General features: G+C 38.8%; 1 protein-coding gene across 22 annotated transcripts in view; it reads right to left on the reverse strand.

The window, feature by feature from the left end:
• Window positions 1-17,814, reverse strand: part of LOC141582798 (uncharacterized) — a 177,988-nt gene that overhangs the window by 108,482 nt on the left and 51,692 nt on the right. For all 22 annotated transcript variants that reach the window (XR_012515685.1, XR_012515693.1, XR_012515692.1 and 19 more), the window contains one exon: window positions 4,108-4,230. Coding sequence is in view for 3 of the 22 variants with exons in the window: in XM_074391845.1 (XP_074247946.1) it covers window positions 4,108-4,230 (123 nt within the window). In the remaining 19 variants the exon portion in view is untranslated. The remainder of the gene's footprint in view (window positions 1-4,107; window positions 4,231-17,814) is intronic.

Raw genomic sequence — 17,814 nt, forward strand, 5'->3', positions numbered from 1 at the left:
AATGGAGAGGAGTATTTATGTATTTATGGATTCAAATCTATAGATTTATAAATTTCTAGTGATCTACAGAGATCATACAATCCCAACCAATGTCTAAGAAAAATATTTGCAGATATTAGCATGATGATTCTAAAGTTGATATAAAAGGCAAATAAGCTAGAATATGCAAAACCCTCTGAAAGAGAATCACAAAGTTGGAGAATTCACACTTCTATTTTCTATATTTACTGCATAACTAGATTAGCCAATGTACTGTGCTTCTGAAGAAAGAATGGACCAATAGAATAGAAGGACCAGAAATATCCATACATGTCCTCAATTCATTTTAGCTAAGCTGTAAAGCAATCTAATGAAGACAATAGTATTTAAACAATAAGATGCTGGGAAAAGTGATGTTCCTATGAATAATATGAACTTTGATCCATATTTCAAACAGAAATTAACACAACCTTAGGCCAAAATGTCAAACTATCAAATTTCACACGGAAAAAAGAGAAAATATTTTTGACCATTTAATTATTATATATGGTATCAAAATATAAAATTGATTAAATATAAATAGATAAGATAGACTTTGAAAAAATTAAAATGTGCTTTCAAATAAGACCACTGACACAAAAATGCAAACTACAGAATACTAAAAAGATGTGTAATTTAATAATGTGATAAATAACATATATCCAGTATAAGTAACTACATATAATTTAGTACCCCTGTGTACACTAAGATGTTTACTAGTCACTTTTTAAAGTCATCTGTGTTTTTTAATAAGATGTCAGTTCTCTCAGCATGTTTTGAGTCTGTTTTGATCTGTGTTGTGGTCCTAGCAGATGGATAAACCTAATTTAATGGTTATGAATTCATTCTGGACCTTCCTTGCTATAATATAATTTTGTCACAGAGTTAATGTGAATGTCTTCATTTATTCTCATAATTTAAAACGAATTAACATTTATTGTGGTTAGGAGTCAGGAACATGGAAAGGCAAGAACTCGAACTGAACAGGCTGACTATGTATAGATAGGGAGATCAAAGGAGGAAAAAAAACTGGAAAACAAATTCTACATTTTTCCAAGTTATTCTAATATCAGCATTCTGTGAAACAAAAATACATTTCTGTTGACATCTCTTATTTCTGATCAAAAGCCTAATTCCTATATATTATAGAACAACTTGTAAAACACATAAAAGGTATGAAATGTATGAATAGCAGTAATGAAATAAAACCATAATACCAGTAAGATCACAATGTGGACACAGCACTTGATAAGATTTAATGTAGATCTTTCCACACATTTATCTGTATTTCTAATTTGGTTTCAGGAGGGGGGTCAACAATTTTGTACCATTCCTTTATAAACGATTTCAAATAATGCATCATGAATATTTTAACACGGAGTAGCATAGTAAATAATTTTGAAACATGATTTTCACTGCCATCTTTGGTTCTGTCATACAATTTTTTACTGACTGATATTTAACTTGCTTTTATAGCATTTTAAATATTTTAAATGTTTTCTAAGTCTTCCATACTTTCTCTCAGATTTATTAAAATATATGATTTTAAATAGTGGTTTTCCCCAGTATTTAATTCCACCAGAATTCCACCCTTATGATCCAATAACTTCCCAACAGGCCCTGCCTCCAACATTGAGAATTACAATGCAACCTGGTATTTGGGTAGGGACACAGATCCAAACCTTGTAAGTTTGCCCTTGCCCCTCCCAAATCTCACGTCCTTCTCACTTTGCAAAATGCAACCCAACAGTCCCCAAAGTCACAACTCACTGAAGCATTAACTCAAAAGTCTCCAATCCAAGGTCTCATCTGAACGATGCTAATCCCTTCTGCCTATCAGCCTTTTAAATAAAGAACAAGTTAATTATTTCTAAGACACAGTGGAGGTAGAAGAACTAGGTATATTCTCAGGAGAAATCAGCCAATAGAAAGGGGCTAAAGGTCCTATGCAAGTTTGAAACCCAGAAGGAAAGTCATTGAATCTTACAGCTCCAAAATGACCTCCTTCAAGTCAGTGCTTCCCATCCAGGGCACACTGGTGCAAGGGGTGGGCTCACAAAGCCTCAGGCAGCTCTAACCCTGTGACTTTGCAGGGTTCAGTCCGCAGTTGGCTGGCATTGAGTACATACGCCTTTTCCAGGCACACTTAAAAGCTGTCAGTGGATCTCCCATTCTGGGGTCTGGAGGATGGTGGCCCTCTTCTCACAACCCCACTGGGAAGTTCTCCAGTGTGGACTCTGTGTTGTTGCTCTAACCCCGCATTTTCCCTCTGCACTGCCCTAGACAAGAGTCTCCATTAGGACTCCCCCCAACCCCCGTAGCAGGATTCTGCTTGGACATGCATGCTTCTCCATACATCCTCAGAAATCTAGGCTGAGGCTCCCAAGCCTCAACTCTTTCCCTGTGTACCCACAGGCTTAACACAAAGTGGGAGCCACCAAGGATCATGGTTTGTACCTTACGAACCAGCAGCTGAAGCTGTATCAGAGGTGCAGTAGGGGCCAGGATGTCGAGAGCAATATCCAAACACTGCACAGGGCACTGGGTCCCTGGCTGTGGCCCATGAAAACATTCTCCCCTCCTAGGCTTCTCAGCCTGTGATGGGAGGAGGGCCTACTGCAGAGGTCTCTGAAATGCCTTTTCGGCTTCCCCATTGTCTTGGCTATTAACATTCAGCTCCTTGTTACTTAGCAGATTTCTGCAGCTGGTTTGAATTCCTCCCCAGAAAACAGGATTTTGTTTTCTGATTTCTGTGGCCAGACTCCAAATTTTCAACACCTTGACACTCTGCTTTCCTTTTAAATATAAGTGCCAGTTTTTCATCATTTTGTTGTTGTTGTTGACACACATGAGCATGGGCTATTAGAAGCAACCAGGCTTCACCTTGAATACTATGCTGCTTAGGAATTTCCTCTACCAGAAACATGAAACCATCACTCTCAAGCTCAGAAGTTCCCAAATCCCTAGGGCAGGGCCACAATGCCACCAGAGTTTTGCTAATCTATAACAAAGGTGACCTTTACTCCACTTCTAAGTAAGTTCCTAATTTCCATTAGAGACCTCCTGAGCCTGGTGTTCAGTGTTCATATCACTATCAGCCACCTAGTGACAACCCACTAAACAAGTATTTAGGAAGTTTCAACCTTTCCTTCATCTTTCTGTCTTACTATGAGCCCTGCAAACTCTTTCAACCTCTGCCTACAACCAAATGCAAAAGCTGGGTCGACATTTTTAGGTATCTGTAAATGGCTGAGGTTGTGTAGGCTGTACAGGACGCATGGCAAGGAAGGCCTCATTTAACTTTCAAATATCCAAGAGGCAAGGGAGGACCTAGCTCCTCACATGGCCAGAACAGGATGAAGGGATGGGGGAGGTGCTACACACTGTTTAACAACCACTTCTCATGAGAACTCACTCTCAAGACAATAGCACTACACGGGTGGTGCTAGACTATTTCTGAGAATTCTACTCCCATGATCCAAACATCTCCCACCAGGCGCCACCTCCAACACTGGGGATTACAATTCAACATGGGATGTGGGTGGGAACACAGATGCAAACTATCACTATTTGAAAAAGTAGACATCACGGATGAGCCAATAAGGAATTTCAGCACTGAGATAGGAACTGTAACAAATGGTTATGTTAGAAGATAGCAAACTATTTTGAGAGATAAATATTTCTTTTGGTGGGCTTAACAATTATCAGTATAATAAATAGCAAAATGACATGATAATTGTTTCCGTCAAATAACATTTCATTTATTCACCCCAGTAGAAATGCATTACCAGGCATGTTAACACATTTTCTCAGGAAGGAAAAATAACAGGCAGAAATGTGAATCTACACAAATGAATTACAAACCCAGAAAACGGTGAAGACGTAGATATGGATGAGAAAGGGAAATACCTCTGTCCCCAAATCAGTAAGTTAAGGGAAAATTCAAGCTGGAAACTGCTTAGGGTAAATCAGGCTGCCAATCTATTCATTGTCATTCCTCTGCTCACTGAGATAAATGTATATCTGATTGCCTCCTTTGGAAGGGTTAATCAGTAAGTCAAAAAATGCAATGGTCTGTCTGTCACCTACCTGTGACCTGGAAGCCTCCTATCCACTTTGAGATGTTCCACTTTTACTTCGAGTTGTCCCTCCTTTCCAGACCAGACTGAAGAAATGTTCATCTTACATCTGTTGGTCCATGTCTGGTGTCTCCTGAAATACAAAAATCAAACTGTGCTCAGACCACCTTGGGCACATGTCACCAGTACCTTCTGAGGCCATATGATGTGTGTGCATCCTCATCCTTGGCTAAAATAACTTTCTAAATTGCCTGAGACCTGTATCCAATTTTGGGGGTCCACACAGAGGACATTATTTTATTGATCAGTCACTAATAATTCATAGTGTAAACACACATGTATGGGGATTACAAGTTTAATAACAGTAGTAACAATATGATAAAGAATGTAGTGAAGTGTAAGCATACTATCATGTTTTAACTGTACATAAACTGGTGTAATATTCTTTGAGCATAGAGTGTGATGAATTAAATATGAACTTTGCTAACCCTAGAGCAACCACTGTTTTTTTTTTTCAAAGTGACCTAACTAATAAGCCAAGAGCAGAGAAAATAGAAGTGAAAGACAAAAATACTAAATCCACCATCAGGCAGGAAAAACAGGAAAATTAGGAATAAGAAAAGATGAAACGTGGAAAACGAGAAAGCCAGTTGACTTAAATGCATGTATATCAAAATTATTTTCATATACATGATCTCAATGCTTCAATTAAGACAGAAATTGGCAAATTACATAAAAATACAAAACAACATTATACTTTGTAAAACAATTCGATTTTAAAGACGAAGACGTTTGTGAAAGTTGGGTAAAAGTTAAACGATGGAAAATATATTCATGGAATCACTAAATCTTACAGCTACAAAATCTTAGAGCTATTATTACTTGTTAATAACACACACAAACTAAGAGAAAGAGAGAGAGACCAACCAAATAAATGAAGTATAAAGAACCATGGAGGTAAGAGAAATAAAATAGTATTTCTTGTCTTCCAGCCCATTATCTGTCTTGATTTTCTCTCGTATAAATTTCTATGCGTTCTTATAACTCCATAGCCTGAGAGATAAATGAAATTTCTGCTCTCTCCAACCTGGGACCCTCTGACTCTTCTCCACCTCTTTGCATCTAGGTTGTTGTATTCTGTGATTTTTCCGTTGGAATTTAGGTCTGTGCATCATAGCTGGAGATTTAGGACAAGAGAAAGCTTTGCTGAATGGTTGGTCCTTTCTGCTTAACTAATAATGTAATTTTTTTTTTTTTCTGTTTGATTTTGTTTTTACTTCTGTTTCTTTGAGACAGGGTCTCAGATAGAAATTCAGGCGGGAATACAGTGGCGCAATCTCCGTTCACTGAAACATCAACCTCCCAGATGCAAGCGAGTCTCCTGCATCAGCCTCCTGAGTGGCCAGGATTACAACAAACCACCACCAAAGTCTGCATGTTCACATCTCACCGAGAGAGGGGTGTAAAGGTGAGTGCTGGGGGCTAGAAGCTGCAGAGTTTCTTGGCGTAAGTCTTGGTGGCCATGCGAAGGCATACACCTATAGGGACTTAAATAAAGGCTTCACGAACAAGGAGCATTTGGTCTGGGATACCACATTCAGCCATTCAGCGTGCAGTGCCCTTCACAAGGAGCTGTCATTCATGTGGACTAAAACGTGAATGGCGGCTTCTTGAGAAGAGTAATGTACAGCATGCACTGCGCACGTGGTGTCCCTGGGAATGGGGCTGTAGCTGCAAGCACAGTGATGCCTGTTTTGGGTCCTGTGTACCCACTCTTCAGTGTGGGATTACTTCAAGGAACTTTTTGGGCCTTTTAGGAGACTATACATAGGAACAGTAAACTCCTGAGAAAACACATCCACTCAGGTTCTTCAAGAATTTCTCTCTTTTTGCCAAATGAGGCTTGGCTCAAATGACAAAGTCACTGTATAGAGGTCCCAGCCATTGTTCGTCAGCTGAGAGGTTTTACTCCAGATTCCCAAATCCTCTAAATTTTCCTCACCTATCAACTAGTCATCATTTGCAAGGCTCCTCCTTTAGAGCTCCCAAAACACTCTCCTGCTTCTTAGATCCCTTCGTTGCTCATCTATAGTGTCCATTTTCTCTCAAAACAACAAACCACCACCAAAGTCTGCATGTTCACATCTCACCGAGAGAGGGGTGTAAAGGTGAGTGCTGGGGGCTAGAAGCTGCAGAGTTTCTTGGCGTAAGTCTTGGTGGCCATGCGAAGGCATACACCTATTGGGACTTAAATAAAGGCTTCACGAACAAGGAGCATTTGGTCTGGGATACCACATTCAGCCATTCAGCGTGCAGTGCCCTTCACAAGGAGCTGTCATTCATGTGGACTAAAACGTGAATGGCGGCTTCTTGAGAAGAGTAATGTACAGCATGCACTGCGCACGTGGTGTCCCTGGGAATGGGGCTGTAGCTGCAAGCACAGTGATGCCTGTTTTGGGTCCTGTGCACCCACTCTTCAGTGTGGGATTACTTCAAGGAACTTTTTGGGCCTTTTAGGAGACTATACATAGGAACAGTGGACTCCTGACAAAACACATAAACTCAGGTTCTTTAAGAATTTATCTATTTTTTTTCAAATGAGGCTACTTCAAGGAACTTTTTTTTGCCTTCTGGGAGACTATTCATATGAACAGTGGACTCCTGAGAAAACACATCCACTCAGATATTTCAAGAATTTATCTATTTTTGCCAAATGAGGGGTGGCTCAAATGAGAAAGACACTGTATAACGGCCACAGCCATTGTCCATCACCTGACAGTTTTACTCCAGATTCCCAAATTCTCTAAACTCTCCTCATCTATCAAGAAGTCATCATTTGCAAGGCTCCTCCTTTAGAGCTCCCAAATCTCTCCTGCTTCTTAGATCCTTTCATTGATCCATAGTGTTCGTTTTCTCTAAAATGCAAAATCATTTTCTGATTAACCTTTAAAATACTTTTCTAAGCTTTATGTCACCAATTCATGAAGGCGTAAGCATAGTCCACTCAAGAATATTTCCCTCTTTTTAATTATCTTTTCTTCCCCATTTTTAAATAATATATTTGAAGAACGGAAGGGTATGATAGAATTGATACTCAAGAGATAGCTCCTAGGCTTCTCTCCCCATTTGCTTATGGTGACACTTCTTAACTCTTAACCTCATGGGGAGATACAGAGGGAAATGCATGTATGCACACATGCACATGCACACACACACTCTCTCTCTCTCACACACACACACACACACACACAGAGAGAGAGAGAGAGAGAGAGAGAGAGAGAGAGAGCACGCGCACAAGCGGGCAGGCACAAGAGAAAGACAAGTACCAGACTGGGTGAAACCCTCTGCAGCATGAAACTAGTATGCATGTTTGGGAAATAAATAATAAGCTACTTATATTGTGGAAATGTGTAAAAAATGTTATAAACAGTAAGTGATTACTACAATTTTCATTCCAAGTGAATCATAGACTATAGCAAATACACCAAAAGTAAGAAACTATAAAAAACAATTTCTCTATGGTTACAGCAGGATTTTAGTTTATGTTGTATTTTAGATTCAGAATGAATATGTATAAGACCATGTATAACTTAACATAAAAAAAATCTGTTGCAATATCTTTTCCATAATGAAAACAATTGTGGTAACAGAATACATAAAATCTTTGCTTTTGGGGGTGTGGGGTGGCATTCTAAAGAGTAAAAGAAATTCTGTCAGTTGGAATTACTGTATGTACATAGAATTTTTCAAAGTGATAACTTTTTAGTATATAATTTCTAAAGATATATTACAGTGAATACATGTTTACTTATATAACTTGAAGTGATAGCCTAAAATCAAAGAAAAGTATGAGTTAGTTGATATAGCTCGTTAATGATTTCTCAAAAGGAATAGTATATTCACTGCTATTTATGGCTTTTCTTTGAGGGAAAGACTTTTTTCGTATTACTCAGCCAATTTTCTTCCAATTTTTTTTTTTTTTTTTTTTTTTTTTTGGAGACGGAGTTTCGCTCGTTACCCAGGCTAGAGTGCAATGGCACGATCTGTGCTCACCGCAACCTCCGCCTCCTGGGTTCAGGCAATTCTCCTGCCTCAGCCTCCTGAGTAGCTGGGATTACAGGCACGCGCCACCATGCCCAGCTAATTTTTTGTATTTTTAGTAGAGACAGGGTTTCACCATGTTGACCAGGATGGTCTCGATCTGTTGACCTCGTGATCCACCCGCCTCAGCCTCCCAAAGTGCTGGGATTACAGGCTTGAGCCACCGCGCCTGGCAATTTTCTTACTATTTCTTAAGGTTTACCTGATGTAACAATTGTATATTTTTGAGGTGTACAACATGATGTTTTGATATATGTATATGTTATGCAATGATTAAATCAGGTAATTGAAACATAACATAATATAAACTATTTAAGTGTAACTGTATAGAAAAATTACCAGTTCTATATGGTAGGCAGAATAATAACCTCCCTCCAAAAGATGTTTACAGAGTAAACCCTGAACCCAAGAATATCACATTTTACTGCCTACTCTCCACGCAAAAGCTGCTTCCACATTTTTAGGTATCTGTAAATGGCTCTGGTTTTGTAGGCTGTACAGGACGCATGGCAAGGAGGGCCTCCGTTAACTTTCAGATATCCAAGAGGCAAGGGCGGACCTAGCTCCTCACATGGCCAAAACAGGATGAAGGCATGGGGGAGGTGCTACACACTGTTTAACAACCACATCTCATGAGAACTCACTCTCAAGACAATAGCACCACAGGGATGGTGCTAGACCACTCATGGGAATTCCACCACCATGATCCAATCAACTCCCATCAGGCCCCACCTCCAACATTGGGGATCACAACTCAACAAGAGATGTGGGTGGGAACACAGACCCAAACAACATCACTACTGGAAAAGCAGACTTCATGTCACCAATTCATGAAGGCGTAAGCATAGTCCACTCAAGAATATTTCCCTCTTTTTAATTATCTTTTTGTCCCCATTTTTTAAGAATACATTTGAAGTGAACAAATGAGGAGTTTCAGCACAGAGCTAGAAACTGTGAGAAATGGCTATGTTAGAAACAAGCAAACCAACTATTTTGAGACAATTTTTTTTGATGGGCTCACAATTATCTCTATAAGAACCACAGAAATGACATAAATTTTTCAGATAAAGAACATTTTGATTATTCACCCCAGTAGAAATGCATTACAAGACATGTTAACACATTTCCTCAGGCAGAGAACATACCAGGTAGAAACGTGAATCTACACAAATAAAAACCCAGAAAATAATCAAGATGAAGATTTGGATGTGAAGGGGAAATATCTCAGACCCCAAATCACTAAGTTAAAGGGAAAAGTCAAGCTGAGAACTGCTTAGGGCAAACCTGCCTCCCATTCTATTCAGTAATCCCTCTGCTCACTGAGATAAATGCTTATCTGACTGCCTCCTTTGCAAAGGTTAATCAGTAACTCAAAAGGGTGTGACCTTTTGTCTATCACCTACCTGTGACCTCAGAGCCTCCCTACCATACTGAGGTGTTCCACTTTTGCTCTGAGTTTTCTCTCCTTTCCAGACCAGACTGAACAAATGTTCATCTTACAAATGTTGATAGATGTCGCATGTCTCCCTAAAATGTATAAAACCAAGCTGTGCTGGCCAAGCATGGTGGCTCACACCTGTAATCCCTTCCCTTTGGGAGGCTGATGCAGGCAGATCACTTCAGGTCAGGATTTTAAGACCAGCCTGGCCAACATGGTGAAATACCATTTCTACTAAAAACAGAAAACTTAGCCTAGCAGGGTGGTGGGTGCCTATAAATCTCAGCTATTTGGGAATCTGAGGTGGGACAATCACTTGAATCTGGAAGGCAGAGGTTGCAGTGAGCCCAGATCACGGCCCTGGCACTCCAGCCTGTGCACAGAACGAGACTCTAAAATCACCACCAACAAAAAAACCGAAACCAAGCAGTGCTCTCAGCACCTTGGGCACATGTCACCAGGACTTCCTGAGGCCGTGTCATGCTTACATATCCTAACCATTGGCAAAATTAACTTTCTAAATTAAGTGAGACCTGTATCAAATTTTGGGGGTTCCCACAAAGGACAATTTATTACTATTTTATCAGTCAGTAATTAACAGTTTAAACTAAAATGTGTGTGTGGATTAGAACTTTAATAAAATTAATTAACAATATGATAAAGGATGGGATAAACTGTAAACATACTATAATAATATTTTTAAACTGTACATAAACTAGTATAATATTCTTTGAAGATAGATTGTGATGAATTAAATATGAACTTTGTAAAACCTAGAGAAACCACTACATTTTTAAAGTGGCCTACCTAATAAGCCAAGAGTGGAGAAAATATTACTGAAGCATATAAATACTAAATCCACTATAAGGCAGAAAAACAGGAAAACTAGAAATAAGAAAAAGATGAAACAGAAAACAACTTGTAATGCAGATTTAAATGTATGTATATAAATCATTATGCTATTATAAATGATCTAAATGCTTCAATTAACGTAGAAATTGTCAAATTCCATAATAATAAGAAATAACCATATGCTTTCTAAAAGAAACCCATGTTAAAAGCACAAAAGGATGGAAAATGTATTAATGCAAACACTAAATCTTAGAGTTTAAAAAAAATCATAGAGCTATTCTTGTTAACACACACAAAGAGAGAAAGGGGCAGGGAGGAGGGGGGAGGGAGAGAGAGAGAGAGAGAGACAGAGAGAGAGACACACCAAATAAATGAACTATAAAGAAGTATGGAGCTAAGAGAAATTAAATAGCATTTCTTATCTTGCAGCCCATCCTATGTCTTGCCTATGTCTTGTGGGTCTCTCATATTAATTTCTATGGGTTCCTCCCCCTGAATATCCTGAAGAACAAATGAAATTTCTGCTCTGTCCAACCTGGTATCCTCTGACGCTTCACTTATTTGCACATAGGTTATTGTATTCTGTGGTTCTTTCCTTGGAATTTAGGTTTCTGTAGCACAGCTGGAGTTTTAGGACCACAGGAAGATTTGCTGAGTGGCTGGTTCTTTCTACTTAAGCGGTAATTTTAAGTTTTTTTTCTGTTTGATTTTGTCTCTGTTTTGTTATGAGACAGAGTCTCACTTTGTAATTCAGGGTTGAGTACAGTGGCAGGATCTCTGCTGACCAAACCTCTGCCTTCCAGGTTCAAGGGATTCTCCTGCCTCAGCCTACTCAGTAGCAGAGATTAAAAGAAACCAAAACAAAAATCTAGGTGTTAAAATCTCACTCCAGGCACGATGAAAAGGACAGCACTAGGTGCTGGAATTTCCCTAGTTCCTTGGCATAAATCTTGGTGGTCATGCAAACGCATAATACTTCTATAAGGACATCAATAAAAGCTGCATGAATAGGGAGCACTTGGTCTGGGATGCCACATTCGGCCATTCAGCGTGCAGTGCCTTTCCCAAGAAGGTGTTATTCATGTGAACTAAACTATGATATCACCTTCTTGAGAAGAGTAATGTAAAGCATGTGCTGCGCACGTGGTGTCCCTGGGGATGGGGCTGTAGCTACAAGCACGGTGATGCCTGTTTTGGGTCCTGTGCACCCACTCTTCAGTGTGGGGCTACTTCAAGGAACTTTTTGCACCTTCTAGGAGACTATACATAGGAACAGTGGACTCCTGAGAAAACACATCCACTCAGCTTAAGAATTTATCTATTTTTTTCAAATGAGGCTTGAATCAAATAGGAAAGCCATTCCATTTAGGCCACAGCCATTTTTCATGACCTGAGAGGTTTTACTACAGATTTCCAGATTCTCTAAATTTTCTCACTTATCAACTAGTCATCATTTGCAAAGCTCCTTCTTTGGAGCTCCCAACAGACTCTCCTGCCTCTTAGGTATCTTCATTGCTGATCCACAGTGTCCATTTTCTCTCAAAGACAAAAGCATTTTCTGATTGACTTTTAAAATACTTTTCAAAGTTTTATGTCACTCATTAATGAAGCGTTAAGTATAGTGCACCCAGAAGTATTTCACTTTTTATCAGTTTTCCCCATTTTTCAGGAATATATTTGAAGAATGCAAGACTATGATAAAATTGATAATCTTAAATTATTATTGAGATATCTCCTAGGCTTCTCTCCCCATTTGATTGTGGTGACACTTCTTAACTCTTAACCTAATGGGGAGAGATAGAGGGAATCACATACATACACACATGCAAACACACACACACACACACACACGCACGCACACGTGCACACACACACACACCCCCACCCAGAGAGAGAGAGAGAGAGAGAGAGAGAGAGAGAGAGACAGAGAAAGACAAGTGCCACACTATGTAAGGCGATCTGCAGAATGAAACTAGTATGCATGTTCAGGAAGCAAGTTATAAATAAGCTACTTACATTGTGGAAATGTGTAAAAAAAAAGTTGTAAATGGTAAGTGATTAATACAATTTTGATTCCAAGTGAAATAGAGGCTACTGCATATACACCAAAAGATAGAAAGTATAACAAGCAATAGCTATATGGTTACAGGCAGGATTTTTGTTAATCTGTTTTAGATTCAGAATGCATGAATATGTATAGGACCATTCATGTCTTCACATTAAAAAAAAAAATCAGTTGAAGCATCTTTTCCATGATGAAAACAATTCTAATAGAATACATAGAATATTTCTGGAGGGGTGGCATTCTGAAAGTAAAACAGTTCTGTCAGTTGGAAGTGTTTTATGTACATAAAATTTTCCTAAGTGATAACTCTTTATACTATATAATTTCTAAAACTGTATTCTAGTGAATGCATGTTTACTTATATAACTTTAAGTGGTATCCAGAAATGAAAGGAAAGAGAATTTAGTTGTTATCACATCTCTTTTATGATTTCTCCAGAAAAGTAGTATATTCACTGGTAGTTATGGTTCTTCTTTCAGTGAAACACTCTTTTGTATTACTCAGCCTTTTTCTTCCAAATTATTAAGGTTTAGGTGATATAACAATTGTATATATTTAAGGCATACAACATGTTTTGAAATATGTGTACATTATGAAATCATTAAATCAAGCTGATTGAAACATGAAATAATACACATAGAAAATATTTAGGTGACACTCTATAGAGAAACATCAAGATCTATGTGGTAGGTAGAATAATAGTTCCCCTTCAAAAGACGTTTACAGAGAAACCCCTGAACTGAAACACATCACATTTTATGGTAGAAATAAATTAGCAGGTGTGATTAAGTATTTTGAGATTGGAATTATCCTAGATTATCTAGGTGAGCCCAACAGAATCACAAAGGCCCTTATAAGTAGGAAGAAGGTAGATAGAATAAGAAAAACATTGGAAAATGCTATAGTGTTGACTAGAGGTGAAGGTAAAGGCCATGAGCCAAAGAGTGGAGAAAGGAACTAGAATCTAAAACACACAATCAAGTAGATTGTCCCCTAGAGCCAACAGGAGGAACAAAGCTCTGTCAATGCCTTAATTTTAGTGGAGATAAACCCAATTTAGATTTTCTGAACTTTAGACGCTCTTATAATAAATGTGTGTTGTTGTAAACAACTAAATTTGTGGCAATTTGTTACGGTATCAATAGGAAACAAAAACATCTATATGATAAGAGTGTAAATACACTAAGAAAATCAAGTAATTACTAAGTGGAGAGGAGTATCATATTTATGGATTGAAGGATTCAAAGCTATAGATGCATAAAGTTCTACTGATCAATAGAGTTAATGCAATTCCTACCAATGTCCCAGAAAAATATTTGAAGATATTAGCAAGATGTGTTTAAAACTGATATAAAGGCAAATAAACTAGAATATTCAAAACAATATGAAAGAGAATCACAAAGTTGGAGAATTCACATTTGTAACTTCCAGAATTAGTGCCTAACTAGATTAGCCAGTGTAGTGTGTTACTGAAAAAGGACAGAGAAGTAGAATAGGACCAGAAATATCCATACCTGTCACTAATTCATTTTGCATGAGCTGGGAATCTAATGAGGAAATAGTATTTCAACAAGAAGATGCTGCAAAAGGTCATATATATGTAAAAATATGAACCTTGGTCCATATTTCACACCACATAGAGAAATATACACAACCTTAGGCCAAAATGTCAAACTATCAAATTTCATGACAAAGAAAATATGTTTAACTATTAAATTATTATATATATCAAAATATAAAAATAAAATTCATTAAAAGTTGATAAAACTTTGAAAAAATTAAAATTTGTCTTCACATAAGACCACCGAGATTATAAAAAGGCAAACTACAGAATACTAAAAACGTATATAATTTAATAATGTGATAACTAACATATATCCAGCATAAATAACCACATATAATTTAGCACTCCTATGTATACTAAGAATTTTACTAGTTACTTTTTAAATATCATCTGTGTTTTTTAATGAAACATTAGCTCTATGAGCATGATTTGAATCTGTTTTGATCTGTGTTGTAGTCCTAGCACATGAAAAATCCTTGTGAAATGGTTATTCATTCTGAGTCTTCCTCACTATAATTTTGTTACTTCATTAATATGAATATATTAGTTTATCCTCCATAATTTATAGTAAGTTAACATTTATTAGGGCTAGGAGTCAGGAACATGGAAAGGCAAGAACTCTAACAGAACTGGCTGAGAATATGTAAATTAAGGGAGTTCAAAAGAGGAAAAATAACTGCGCCAAACAAATTTTACACTTTTCCTAATTATTCTTATATCAGAATTTTGTCAAAGAAAAATACATTTTTGTTGATATCTTTTTTTTCTGACCATGAGCATAATTCCTATTATATAACAGCTTGGAAAACACATAAAATGTACAAAATATATGAATAGGAATAATGAAAGTGTACCATCATAACAGTAACATCATAATGTGGATACGATATTTGATAAAACTTAGATGTGGATCTTTCCAAACATTTATCTTTATTTATACTTAGATTTTAGGTTGGGGTCAAAGATTAGTGCTATTGTCTTATAAATGATTTCAAATAATGCATCATGAATATTTTATAAAAACACTGAGTAGCTTAATAATTTTGAAACATGATTTTATACTTCATCTTTTATTCTGTCATACAGTTGTTTCAGATTAATTTGACTTGCTTTTATAGCATTTTCAATGTTTCCTAAGTCCTTTCTTCTCTCAAATTTACTAAAATATTCCATTATAAGTAGTGGTTTATTTCCAGTATTTAAGTCCGCCATTATTCCACCCCCATGATTCAGTCACCTCCCAAGAGGCCTCACCTCCAACGCTGGGGATTACAATTCAACCTGAGATTTAGGTCGGAACGGAGATCCAAATTTTATAATTCCACCCTGGCCCCTCTCATATCTCATGTCCTTCACATTTTGCAAAGTGCAATCCCAACAATCCCCCAAAGTCTTTTTTTTTTTTTTTTTTTTTTTTGAGACGGAGTTTCGCACTTGTTACCCAGGCTGGAGTGCAATGGTGCGATCTCGGCTCACCGCAACCTCCGCCTCCTGGGTTCAGGCAATTCTCCTGCCTCAGCCTCCTGAGTAGCTGGGATTACAGGCACGAGCCACCATGCCCAGCTAATTTTTTGCACTTTTAGTAGAGACGGGGTTTCACCATGTTGACCAGGATGGTCTCGATCTCTCGACCTCGTGATCCACCCGCCTCGGCCTCCCAAAGTGCTGGGATTACAGGCTTGAGCCACCGTGCCCGGCGCCCCCCAAAGTCTTAACTAGTTGAAGCATTAAATCAAAAGGCCCCAATCCAAAGTCCCACCTGCAACAAGGTTAATCTCTTCTGCCTATCAGGCTATAAAATAAAAGCAAGTTAACTACTTCTAAGGTACAATGGAGGCATTAGCATTGGGTAAATACTTGTGAGAAAAATCAGCCAACAGAAAGGGGCTACAGGTCCTGTGCAAGTCTGAAATCAAGTGGAGAAGACTTTAAATCTTAAATCTCCAAAATAATCTCCTTTTATTTCATGTCAAGCATCCCAGAGCACACTGGTGCAAGGGCTGGGCTCCCAAAATCATGGGCAGCTCTAACCCTATGGCTTTGCATGGTCCAGCCACCAATGGGCTGGCATTGAGTACCTATGCCTTTTCCAGACTCAATTACAGGCTGTCAATGGATCTAGCTTTCTAGGATCTGGAGGATGTTGATCCTTCTCTCACAGCTCCACTAGGCAGTGCTCCAGTGTAGACTCTGTGTGGCGGCTCCAACACCACATTTTCCTCCGCATTACCCTAGTAAAGGTTCTCCATGAGGACTACACCTCTGCATTAGGCTTCTGCCTGGACATCCATGATTTTCCATATATCCTCTGAAATCTAGTTCAAGGATTCCAAGCCTCAACTCTTGCTCTGTGCACCCACAGGCTTAACACCTATTGGAAGCCACCAAGTACGATAATTTGCACCATCTGAACCTGTGGCTGAGGCTGTATCAGGGCCACTTTGGGCCAAGTCAGGTGCCGGAGGAGCTAGGATATGAGGACCAGTGTACAGGGCAGTAGGGACCTGAGTGTGGCTCATAAATGCATTCTCCCATCCTAGGCTTCTGAGCCTGTGATAGGAAGAGATGCTACTGCAGAGGTCTCTGAAATGCCTTTGAGGCCTCCCCATTGTCTTGGCTATTAACCATCCAGCTCCTTGTTACTTAAGCAGATTTTTGCAGCTAGCTTGATTTCCTCCCCAGAAAATAGATTGCTCATTTTTACCATGTGGCCAGCCTGCAAATTTTGAAAACCTTTACATTCTGCTTTCCTTTTAAATATAGGTGCCAGGTTTTCATGATTTTTTTTGTTGAAACACATGAGCATAGGCTGTTAGAAACAACCAGGCCCCACCTTGAATGCTATGCTGCTTTGGAATTCTTTCTACCAGAAACCCTAAATCACCTCTCAAGTTCAAAAGTTCCACACATCCCTAGGGCAGGGGCACAATGCCACTAGTTTATGGCTATTCCATAAGAAAAGTGACCATAGGCTGGGTGCGGTGGCTCACGCCTATAATCCCACAACTTTGGGAGGCCAAGGTGGGTGAATCACAAGGTCAAGAGATCGAGACCATCCTGGTCAACATGGGAAAACCCTGTCTCTACTAAAAATAAAAAAAAATAGTGGGTATGGTGGTGCGCGCCTATAGTCCCAGCTACTCGGGAGACTGAGGCAGGAGAATTGCTTAAACCCAGGAGGTGAAGGTTGTGGTGAGCCAAGATCGAGCCATTGCACTCCAGCCTGGGTAACAAGAGCGAAACTCCATCTCAATTAAAAAAAAAAAGAAGAAGAAGTGACCCTTACTCCACATCCATGTAAGTTCCAAATTGCAATCTGAGACCTCCTCAGACTGGTCTTCAGTGTCCACATGACTATCAGCCACCTAGGGACAACCCATTAAACAAGTCTTTGGGAAACTTGAATTTTTCCTTCATTTTTCTGTCTTTTTCTGAGCCCTCCATACTGTTTGAGCCTCTGCCTGATACCCAATGCAAAAGCTGCTTCCACATTTTTAGGTATCTGTAATTGACTCGTGGTTCTGTAGGCAGTACCGGAAGCATGGCTGGGAGGCCTCAGGAAACTTTCAGTCATAGAAGAGGCAAGGGAGGAGCTTCCCCTTCACACGGCCAGAAAACGAAGAAGAGAGAGGGGGCGGTGCTACACACTGTTTAACAAGCGCGTTTCATGAGAACGCACTATCATGAGAACAGCACG

Source organism: Saimiri boliviensis, chromosome X (assembly GCF_048565385.1).
Source record: "Saimiri boliviensis isolate mSaiBol1 chromosome X, mSaiBol1.pri, whole genome shotgun sequence".
NCBI lineage: Eukaryota > Metazoa > Chordata > Mammalia > Primates > Cebidae > Saimiri > Saimiri boliviensis.